Raw genomic sequence first — 12500 nt, forward strand, 5'->3', positions numbered from 1 at the left:
TTTTGATACTTTCAAAACAGACAATAAAACTTAGAAAGCTAGGATCTATTTTCTTTTCTCTTTCTGCATCTGCAGTACCCGAAGATTTATATAGTTTAACTCCTGCTAAAACAAGAAATATATGAATGGAAACATACACAAGTTGATCTAAGTCAAGAAGAAATTACAACTTTCCTTTTCACATGGAATTTTCTGTTGACAGGTGAGTCTGGCTACAGGTATAAACTAAGGTAGGAAGACAATGGCATGAGTAATTAGCAAGTGAAGGATGAAGGTGACACTGCTAATTGTGAATAAAGCTGGTGAAAAACCTAGGCAGGTGGAAATTTCAGGGAGTCAACTAATTTACTTGAATTATTTTTCAAGGCTGGTAGCTTACATAACTCCTTTCACTTTTAATAATCAGATTTCATCACAAGTAAAGGCAGCATGAGTCAAATATCATTTAATATAATTAAAAGAAACATGATTATTTAATGTTTATAAAATAAATCCTTTTATTATGCAAAATCAATTCCTTCTTTCCATAAAGCTAAACTCTAATTCAATTATTTAACTACCATATCAAACTCTCTTCAAACTCAGTTAACAACAAAAAAAAGTAGTACTATTTTAAACTCACCAATTTGACCTACAAATTCAATTCTAATTCCTTGGTGCTCTAGCCTCTTTCCAGGTTGCTTAAAGGCTACGTTCACCTGCCAAAACACGAAATTTTAAGAGATGTTAACAATCCTCTGTGGGCCTACTAGCAGATTCCTTCCAGATAAATATAATATATAAACACTTCAGGTGTTCATTTCTGAAGTCTGAGAAACCACCACATACCTAGATTATGATGATTTTATAGCTCCAGAGAAGATAAAACTTACTCCTATACAATCACTAATGAACTTGTTACTTATATGTACTTATTACTTATATGTATGCTTTGTTAGGAAGGAATGTTTCTTTAGAGCTGGAGAACTACAAAGAATCAATAAAAGGGAAAACTTTCAACTATTCAAATACGTTTTCTGGTCAAATAGTTAAACAATTCTATAATAGCATTTTAATATAAAGGTTATTAATAACTCCAAAAACTGACCTAAAAGATCACTTTCAGCTTTTTATAACCAACCATATATTGTTATAATTTTTGATATTAAAAGAAACAGTTACTGCCCTAAGTCTGCTACTCATCCTAAAAATAGATTGTCTAAAGATTTAAATTTTGAGTATGATATATCTTACATACTTTTGAAATTAAGTATATAATCTAAAATCCCTAAATTTGTATCTGCTAAATGGAAACCTTAATATTACACATTTTAATTTGACAAAATATAAAGTACACAGATATTAAAAACAAAATTTCAACCATTTAAGGATTAGCTAAAATACAAAAAAAACCCATACTCCCAGGTTTGTTCTTTACTGTAAAAATATTGGTAATGTGACTCTTAAAAGCTGTTCTTTCAAACAATGCTTCTCAATAGAAATCAAGAACCAATAAAAAGAAGTTCAAATACTTCTGTTTATAAATTATGTAATTAAAATATTCATGCTTCCCTATCTTCTACATCTATAACCAGGGTGAGTTAAGTTATTCACCTTCCAAAATTAATATGTCAGAAAAAGAAGTAACTAAATTAGAGTATATCACATGATGGAGTATAATTAAAGTACAAAAATAATAAGGTCAATGAATTTTTAGTGATGTGGGAAGATGTGCATGATATGTTACATGTAGGAGGCATGGTCAAATTGTATACAAGTATAATGCCAATTATATTTTTTAAAGTACAGAAAAGGAAAATTCTATGGGTAACTTTGTTTCCTTCTTTGCAGCTTTTTTATGACAAACAGCAATTAAGTGTAAAAAGTATATGCTACAGGAGTCCCAAGACAGTTCAATGGGGAAAGAATATTCTTTTCAACAAACGGTAGTAGAACAACTCAATCTCACCATACAAAACAAAGAAACTGGATTCCTACCTCATATCATACACAAATATTAATTCAAAATGTAGCAAAGACCTAAATGTAAGAGCTACAGTTATGAAATTCTTAGCAGAAAACACAAGTGTAAATCTTCATTATCTTGGATGGGAAACTGTTTTTCAAATGACACCTAAAGCATGAGAAGTGAAATTTCAAAAAAAGATAAATTGGACATCATCAAACAAAAAACTAGTGCTTCAAGATACCATCAAGAAAGTGAAAAGACAACTCACAGAAGTAGAGAAAATGTCTGCAAAATATTACTGATAAAGGACTTGTATCTAGAATACATAAAGAACTCTTACAACTCAATGATCAAGACAGACAACCCAATTAAAAATGGTCAAATGATATGAACAGACTTTTCTCCAGAGATGATATACAGACAGCAATAAGCACATGAAAAGATGCTCAATATTATTCATCATTAAAGGAAATGCAAATCAAAACCATATGACCACTTTTCACCCACAAAAAAATAATCAGACAATAATAAGTATTGCCAAGAAGGTGAAGAAACTGGAACTCTCATACATTGCTGGAGAGAATATAAAATGGCACAGCTGCTCTGGAAAAGTCTGGAAGTTCCCCTAAAAGTTAACACATAACCCAGCAATTCCATTCCTAAGTCTACACTCCAGAGAAAAGAAAACACAGTCACACAAAAACGTATACACAAATGTACAGAAATATTCTTAATAGTCAATAAATAGAAACCCAAGTATACTTAACTGAAATGTCCTCAACTGAAGGATGAAGAAATGTACATCCACATACTAGACAGTCAGTCAGTCAGTTAGTTCAGTCGCTCAGTCATGTCCAACTCTTTGCAACCCCATGAATTGCAGCACGCCAGGCCTGCCTGTCCATCACCAACTCCCGGAATTCACCCAGACTCACATCCATTGAGTCAGTGATGCCATCCAGCCATCTCATCCTCTGACGTCCCCTTCTCCTCCTGCCCCCAATCCCTCCCAGCATCAGAGTCTTTTCCAATGAGTCAACTCTTCGCATGAGGTGGCCAAAGTACTAGAGTTTCAGCTTTAGCATCATTCCTTCCAAAGAAATCCCAGGGCTGATCTCCTTCAGAATGGACTTGCTGGATCTCCTTGCAGTCCAAGGGACTCTCAAGAGTCTTCTCCAACACCACAGTTCAAACGCATCAATTCTTCGGCCCTCAGCCTTCTTCATAGTCCAACACTCACATGCATACATGACCACTGGAAAAACCATAGCCTTGACTGGACGGACCTTACTCGGCAAAGTAATGTCTCTGCTTTTGAATATGCTATCTAGGTTGGTCATAACTTTTCTTCCAAGGAGTAAGCGTCTTTTACTTTCATGGCTGCAATCACCATCTGCAGTGATTTTGGAGCCCAAAAACAAAAAGTCTGACACTGTTTCCACTGTTTCCCCATCTATTTCCCATGAAGTGATGGGACCGGATGCCATGATCTTTGTTTTCTGAATATTGAGCTTTAAGCCAACTTTTTCACTCTGCTCTTTCACTTTCATCAAGAGGCTTTTTAGTTCCTCTTCACTTTCTGCCATAAGGGTGGTGTCATCTGCATATCTGAGGTTACTGATATTTCTCCCGGCAATCTTGATTCCAGCTTGTGTTTCTTCCAGTCCAGCGTTTCTCATGATGTACCCTGCATAGAAGTTAAATAAGCAGGGTGACAATATACAGCCTTGATGCACTCCTTTTCCTATTTGGAACCAGTCTGTTGTTCCATGTCCAGTTCTAACTGTTGCTTCCTGACCTGCATACAGATTTCTCAAGAGGCGGGTCAGGTGGTCTGGTATTCCCATCTCTCTCAGAACTTTGCACAGTTTATTGTGATCCACACAGTCAAAGGCTTTGGCATAGTCAATAAAGCAGAAATAGATGTTTTTCTGGAACTCTCTTGCTTTTTCGGTGATCCACCAGATGTTGGCAATTTGGTCTCTGGTTCCTCTGCCCTTTCTAAAACCAGCTTGAACATCAGGAAGTTCACGGTTCACATATTGTTGAAGCCTGGCTTGGAGAATTTTGAGCATTACTTTACTAGCGTGTGAGATGAGTGCAATTGTTCGGTAGTTTGAGCATTCTTTGGCATTGCCTTTCTTTAGGATTGGAATGAAAACTGACCTTTTCCAGTCCTGTGGCCACTGCTGAGTTTTCCAAATTTGCTGGCATATTGAGTGCAGCACTTTCACAGCATCATCTTTCAGGATTTGAAATAGCTCAACTGGAATTCCATCACCTCCACTAGCTTTGTTCGTAGTGATGCTTTCTAAGGCCCACGTGACTTCACATTCCAGGATGTCTGGTTCTAGGTGAGTGACCACACCATCGTGATTACCTGGGTCATGAAGATCTTTTTTGTACAGTTCTGTGTATTCTTGCCACCCCTTCTTAATATCTTCTGCTTCTGTTAGGTCCGTACCATTTCTGTCCTTTATCGATCCCATCTTTGCATGAAATGTTCCCTTCGTATCTCTAATTTTCTTGAAGAGATCTCTAGTCTTTCCCATTCTGTTGTTTTCCTCTATTTCTTTGCATTGATCGCTGAAGAAGGCTTTCTTACCTGTTCTTGCTATTCTTTGGAACTCTGCATTCAGATGCTTCTATCTTTCCTTTTCTCCTTTGCTTTTCACTTCTCTTCTTTTCACAGCTATTTGTAAGCCCTCCCCAGACAGCCATTTTGCTTTTTTGCATTTCTTTTCCATGGGGATGGTCTTGATCCCTGTCTCCTGTACAATGTCACGGACCTCATTCCATAGTTCATCAGGCACTCTATCTATCAGATCTAGTCCCTTAAATCTATTTCTCACTTCCACTGTATAATCATAAGGGATTTGATTTAGGTCATACCTAAATGGTCTAGCGGTTTTCCCTACTTTCTTCAATTTAAGTCTGAATTTGGCAATAAGGAATTCATGATCTGAGCCACAGTCAGCTCCTGGTCTTATTTTTGTTGACTGTATAGAGCTTCTCCATCTTTGGCTGCAAAGAATATAATCAATCTGATTTCAGTGTTGACCATCTGGTGATGTCCATGTGTAGAGTCTTCTCTTGTGTTGTTGGAAGAGGGTGTTTGCTATGACCAGTGCATTTTCTTGGCAAAACTGTATTAGTCTTTGCCCTGCTTCATTCTGCATTCCAAGGCCAAATTTGCCTGTTACTCCAGGTGTTTCTTGACTTCCTACTTTTGCATTCCAGTCCCCTATAATGAAAAGGACAACTTTTTTGGGTGTTAGTTCTATAGGAGGCAGAGCTCTCCCCACCTCACCTCCTTTATCACAGCCCATTCCCATGAGAGGTCCAGTCAGACCAGCCAGCAATAAGAAGCTGAACTTGTTCCTTAAAGACCAATAGCAGTCTGTGGTCAGAATGGCAGATGCCCCTTCAAGCTCTCTGTGCAGTTCTGTGAAACCCTTTCCAGCCTGCTGGTTTACCAGGAGAATCTTCTGTCTCGTGTGAGAAGGTTAAATTCCCCCAAAGCTTTGCATTTTAGTGGCTCTTTTATTCTATTTCATTTAATAGAGTTTTTATTTCATTACATTTTATTCTATTATATTTAATTCCCTGGTGGCTCAGAGGTTAAAGTGTCTGCCTGCAATGTGGGAGACCTGGTTTCGATCCCTGGGTCGGGAAGATCCCCTGGAGAAGGAAATGGCAACCCACTCCAGTATACTTGCCTGGAGAATCCCATGGACGGAGGAGCTTGGTGGGCTACTAAAACATCATTCAGCCATAAAAAAGAATCGTGCTTTGATAAATGCTACAACATGAAAGAACTTTGAAAACATCATGCTACATGAAATGAGGCAGACACAAAAAGACAAATCTTGTATAACCACTTATATGAAATAGAAGAAGCCCAGAACAGGCAAATTTACAGGGAAAAAATAGTAGACTAGAGGTATCCATGGACTGGGAGAAAAGCGAAAAGGACAGCTATTGTTTAATGAGTACAAAGTTTCTGTTTGGGATGATGAAAAAATTTCAAAATAGTGGTGATGACTGCACAACATTGTGAATGTGATTAATGCTACTGAATTATATACATTAAAAATGGTTAAAATAGCAAATTTTACTATATTTTTGACCAAAAATTTTCTTAAAAGTAATAAACCTTGAAGACATCATGCTAAGTGAAAGGAGCCAAACACAAAAGCCACATGTTGTATGATTCTATTTATATGAAATGTCCAGAATAGGCCAAATCCATAGAGAAAGAAAGTACATCTGTAGATTAGTGGATGCTAGGTGTCTTAGTTCACTCAGGCTGCTGTAACAAAAAACAACAGACTAGGTGGCTTAAAAACAACATAAATTTACTGCTAACAGTTCTGGAAGCTGTGAAGTTCAAGATCAAAGCACCAGCAGATTTGGTGTCTGGGAGAGTTTGCTTTCTGGTTCACAGATGGCTACCTTTTCACTATGTCCTCACATGTCAGAAGGTGCACACAAGATTTCTCTGAGGACACTAATCCCATTCATGAGGGCACAGCCCTTATGACCTAATCATTTCCCAAAGCCTCTCCCCCTCCCCCTCCACTCAGCCCCACCCCACCTACAAGTACATCATATTAAGGATTAGGTTTTAACACACAAATCTTATGAGGACACAAACATTTAGTATATGGCGCCAAGTGAATGACTGCTAATGTTATGGTGTTTCGTCTCGGTGATGAAAACATTATGGAATTAGCTAGTGATGACAGCTGCACAACTCTGCAAAAGTAGTGAAAATCTCTTAACTGTATATACTCAGTAGGGTAAATTTATGATATGTGAATTATAACTTAATAAAGCTATATTTTTTAAATATAAAAGAAAGTATATATCACAAATAAAACAATGGAATAGAACACAGAGGCTGAAACAGACTCATACAACCTCTGGTTACTGACAAAGGTGACGCTACAATGCAGTGGTGGAAAGGATGGCTTTTTCAATAAATGTCCTGGGTCAATTAGATATCCATATGGGGAAAAAATAATAAGTAGCCTTGACTCTTATGTCATAAAGACAAAATCAATTTCAAAAACCAGAGGATCTAAATGTGAAATATAAAACTACTTAAAATTATAGGAGGAACAGGAGAATATTTTCATGCCCATAAGGCAGGCAAAGATGTCTTAAATAGGTTACAAAAAGCACTACCAAAAAGGAAACACAACATTTGTATATTGTTATTATTATTATATATTATACATTATACATTTGTCCAAACCCATAGAATATACATCACCACAAGTGAACCCTTAGGTAAACTACAAACTTTGGGTGACTATAATGTGTCAATGTAAGTTCATCCTTGATCAAAAATGTACCATTCTAGGGGCTGATGTTGATAATGGGAAATCTCTATACCTCCCTCACAATTTTATGTAAATCTAAAACTGCTCTTAGAAAAAACCTGGAAAAAAAGGTATAGACAGACAGCTCACATGTCAGGAATATTCTTGCTCTAGGCAGGATGTCAGGTCTTTCAGTCTCTAAGATTTTTTTTTCTAATACATGAAGTATTCTTCCTACAATGCATAACAAAGTTTGGAAACCAATGATTTAGTCCAACCTCAACTTACAGCTGAGATCTACAAAGTTAAATGACTGCCCAGAGCTACCTATCAAGACAGTGGTAAAGTCCAAGGCTAGATCTTCCAACCCCAGCCCAATGATCTTTTAACTATATTCAGACATTTTACAAAGCCTAGACTAGTGTGGTAAGACTTGTTTTTGGTGGTGTTATGTCTATAAATTTTGAAAATCTGAGGTTGTCTCTCCCTAGAAAAACTAGATTGGTATCTCTACCCCTTCTACTCAAAGTGAAGTCACTCAGTTGTGTCCGACTCTTTGTGACCCCATGGCTCCTCCATCCATGGAATTTTCCAGGCAAGAGTACTGGACTGGGTTGCCATTTCCTTCTACCTCTTCTAATCCCACCATATTAACAACTCATCTTTTCCATAGATCAAGCACTATTTCCTTTACTTGTTTGATGTGTTCCATACTTTTAATGATTTTGTCACTCTTTTTCAGATTTCTTCTCTTTCTCCCCATCATTTTAAAGGAAGAGTAAAGTAGAAAAGAAAAACATTTATTTCAGATATAACACTAAGACACCAGTAAGTGGCAAAGGACCAGAATAGACGATGCAGTAAAACGGCTGGTAAACCTAAGTTCAACCTACTTAGTAACCAAAGAATGCTATCAAAGAATAGTATCATTTTTGCCTACAGAAATAGCAAAGGTTAAAAAGTGATCATATTCAGCTCTGCTGCTGCTGCTAAGTGAAACAAGGTATTAAGTGAACATGAGATGTCATGCAAATTTTCCAGGTTAACATGTATCGATACCCTTCAAATATTCATGTCAAATATTCATGTCCAGCCATTCCTAGGAATTCATTCTAAAGGAAATAATCTTATCCTACAGAAATCTGAAGAAAAACTCATGTATAAAATGTCTGTATTACTAAACATATGGGGATATACTACAAGCAATTTGAAAAACAGAAACTAGTTAAATATCCAACAGTAGGGAAAAGGTATGCTTAATATATTACATATACAGAAACATTAACTAATGCAGAGAGACTAGGAAGAAACACATTCAAATTTTAATACTGAGTTATTTCCATATGATGGGACTATAGATAACTATTTTATTTCCCAAACTGTTTACAATATATATGTATTACCTTAACAAGCAGGAGAGAAAAACTCTTAATATTTTTTAATCTTTTATATTTAGAAAATTTTTTTCAAACATTTTATGATTTGATTTTATCTAGGATATTACCATTCTTCAGTATCACAAATTAATGAGTAGTAATCATATTCCATGAGGTGTAAGAATAATCCTTGGTAAGGAAAAGGGGGAAAAAGTTAAACCACATAAGGTATCACAAATGTATCTGACCAAGCATGGACATATTCTCAATGTGCTTAAATCCTCTACAGAGTATCAAGAAATGAGATCAATAGACACAATGAAAGTAGTACAGACTGATAACCTATAAAGAATGAGAAAAAAACTTTTAGGAAGTGTCTAGTCAAGGCTATGGTTTTTCCAGTGGTCATGTATGGATGTGAGAGTTGGACTGTGAAGAAAGCTGAGCCCTGAAGAATTGATGCTTTTGAACTGTGGTGTTAGGGAAAACTCTTGAGAGTCCCTTGGACTGCAAGGAGATCCAACCAGTCCATCCTAAAGGAGATCAGTCCTGGGTGTTCATTGGAAGGACTGATGCTGAAGCTGAAACTCCAATACTTTGGCCACCTCATGCGAAGAGTTGACTCATTGGAAAAGACTCTGATGCTGGGAGGGATTGGGGGCAGGGGGAGAAGGGGACGGCAGAGGATGAGATGGCTGGATGGCATCACCGACTCGATGGACATGAGTTTGAGTGAACTCCGGGAGTTGGTGATGGACAGGGAGGCCTGGTGTGCTGTGATTCATGGGGAGAGTCGGACACGACTGAGCAAATGAACTGAACTAGAGAATTATCCCCAGTCTCCATAACTCAATTAAAGGAGAAACAAACTTTGAGTGGATCACAGCCCCACTGTAGAAACTGTCGTATGTTAAACAGATGCACATGGTCACAAACACAAAATTCTGCACATAGTTTAATTTAGACTTTGCCCATAACCATTTCAGTATAAGAATCTTTCCTGCAAGTGTTCTGTTGAATCAAAGCTGACCGTCTGAAAAACATTTTCCATCTCTAACAAAATCATTCAAATTTAGATACAGCACAAGCCACTTTCATGACTAATTCTAATATTCTACAACTAGATAATTCTCCAAACAAAATATTTACCTTTCCTGAAACAGATTCTCCATCATAGAAAAGATAGTGCTTTTCTACTTTGCCATCTTCAGTTTTCATTTCCGCCATTTTCCTGGTTTCCCCATCATTAAGGACAACGTCGATCTCACAAATGGGACCGAAAAATCCTCCAAGAAAACTCTAAAATAAAAGAAAAATTCTCACAATTGTTTTATCAGTCACTACAGTTTAAGATTCAAACTTGATTACCTATAACCTAAAGTTAACCTATGAATTCAGGATGAAGTAAGAATTCATACCAAATACTGCATCAAAACTAAATAAATATCATACAATATGCATATAGCTAATGCTGCACTGTACCCTTAAAAATTTATTGCAGATAAATTTGTTTTCTACCACAATAAAATAAACAGTCCCCCCAAAACTAAATAAATTGAAACACTATAATTTCAATCATTTCCACAAGTAACCACTATAAATAATCAAATTCTAACATATACCAAAAATCTAAAAAATTAATCTTAACATCTGGATTTGAAAAAAGTTACCTTTAGTTATACATCTTTGAGGTTCTTTCATTATATTGCTATAATGAAACTCATACAATCCCAATTACTCATGAATTATTACAATGTACTACTTATGGAAAACCTACTGCTATATAAGTCTTAACAGGATATGTTACATTGTGTAAACCCTTGAAATAAAACTGGCTCTAATAGAGGAGACTAATTAAATTTGTTAATTTTTCTAAACAAAGTGTTTAAGCCTTGTTCTGTAAATCCTGAATATGACAGAAGTAAAACAGACAAAGATCAATTGCTTAGGAAGGGCAAAACACATTAGCTGGAAATAATACAGAATCCATTGGCTATCCCAATGTCACATACAGCTGTGGATTATTTTTTGCCTCCTATAAAAGCTAGTTTTCTAGTCTTTCTTAAAATTTACACAGAGTTCTCTCTTAAAAACATAAATCTGGGGACTTCTTTGGAGGCCCAGTGGTTAGGATGTCATGCTTCCACTGCACCAGTACAGGTTCGATCCTTGGTTGGGGAACTAAGATTTGGAATGCTGTGCAGTGCAACAGAAATAAATAAATAAATAAACCCAATCATATCCTTCAACATGCTGGTGGCAGTATAAATTGGAACAACTACTTTAGAAAATAGTTGGCATTATCTGGTAAAGCTAAAGATATAAATATATATATCAATGATCTAGCAATTATACCCCTAGGTATCCACCCTAAACAGAAACTTACACATATAAACCAGGAGACCAATATAAGAATGTTCATAACATCATTGTTCACAACAGGCTCACTTAGGAAATAATCCAAATATTTATCAATGAGAAAATGGACACATACATTTTTATCTATATTCATACAGTGGGCAATGGAATGAATTACAACAAAGATGTATCTCACATACACGTTGAGTGAAAGAGACCAGACACAAAAATACACACTGTATTATTCTGTTTATTAAAAAATAAAAAACATGATGGACATTATAGTGGTATTAGAAGTCAGGAAGTAGTTGGAAGAAAGCACTGGGGCGCTATTAATGTTCTGTTTGGTTTTATCTGAGTGCTTAATACATAGGTATATTGACTTTGTGAAAGTTCATCAGGCTGTACAACTTATTTGTGCACTTTTCTATAGTTAACACTTAATGAAATGCTATTTTAAACATACACATATACAATGTATTCCATAACATGGCCTATACATATCTTGCTCTATTCATCCCTCCAGCCACACCAGACTCAAATGATGCAAGTTCTCAAATACGCCCAGTCTCCTTCTTGTCCTAGACCAAGTTATCCTAACAAAGTCATCCTTTCACTGTGACTCACCTCCATAAAGAGGCCTTCCCTAACTTCCTAATCAAAACTGAATTCTCCAAATCTGGGAAGTACAACACCATGTAAGTTTACTTCATCATTTATTATAAAAATGTTAGTCGCTCAGTCATGTCCAACTCTGCAACCCCATGGGCTGTAGCCCACCAGGTTTCTCTGTCCATGAGAATTTCCAGGCAAGCGTACGGGAGTGAGTTGCCATTTCCCTCTCCATGGGATCTTCCCAACCCAGGGATTGAACCCAGGTCTCCTGCATCGCAGGCAAACTCTTTACCATCTGAGCCACCAGGGAAGCCCATTTATTATAATCTGTGTACTTGCTAAGTATCTGACTCCCCAACTGAACTATAAACTTCATGAGGACAGAGACCTTATCCTTTGCTCAACACTGAAGACTCAGTGGCCAGGGGAAGCATGTGGCATTTAATAGAAGGCATTCAAATACTTGTTGATTGTTAATTTTGAGTAAAACACATACTGTCCTGATAATAAAAAATAAACGGATACATAAAAGAAATAAGCTAAAACTTAGTATGTTTGGTAAGACCAGCCCTCCCCCAGGAAGTTGGCACTGATGCAGTAGTGAAGTCTAGAGCAAGGAGCTTGAGTTAAGGCTCAGTTCTGTGCTCAGGAGGAAGGGTAATGGCAAACAAGCCAACAATCCTGCTACGGCTATGTGGATCACAGGCTGATACTACTAATATGATGGATGGAGACTGTTCTCCTAAATTCTGAGCTTGCTTCTTTGTTTTTTTGGTTTTTTTTTTTTTTTTGGCTACAGCACTGTTTGTGGGACCCTGGTTATCAAACCTGGGCCCTTGGCAGTGAAAACACAGAGTCCCAACCACTGGACCACAG

General features: G+C 36.7%; 1 protein-coding gene across 2 annotated transcripts in view; it reads right to left on the minus strand.

Moving 5' to 3' along the window:
* The window catches only part of VPS26A (VPS26, retromer complex component A), a 28358-nt gene that overhangs the window by 12562 nt on the left and 3296 nt on the right, over nt 1–12500 (minus strand). Inside the window, exons 2-3 of one of the 2 annotated variants that reach the window (XM_040242210.1) lie at nt 9801–9950; nt 623–698 (exon numbers count right to left, since the gene is read on the minus strand). In XM_040242210.1, coding sequence (XP_040098144.1) covers nt 623–698; nt 9801–9950 — 226 coding nt within the window. Of the gene's footprint in view, nt 1–622; nt 703–9800; nt 9951–12500 lie in introns of both variants that reach the window. The other variant, XM_040242211.1, reaches the window with a different exon arrangement.

This window comes from Oryx dammah, unplaced genomic scaffold (assembly GCF_014754425.2).
Source record: "Oryx dammah isolate SB20612 unplaced genomic scaffold, SCBI_Odam_1.1 HiC_scaffold_6, whole genome shotgun sequence".
Classification (NCBI taxonomy): domain Eukaryota; kingdom Metazoa; phylum Chordata; class Mammalia; order Artiodactyla; family Bovidae; genus Oryx; species Oryx dammah.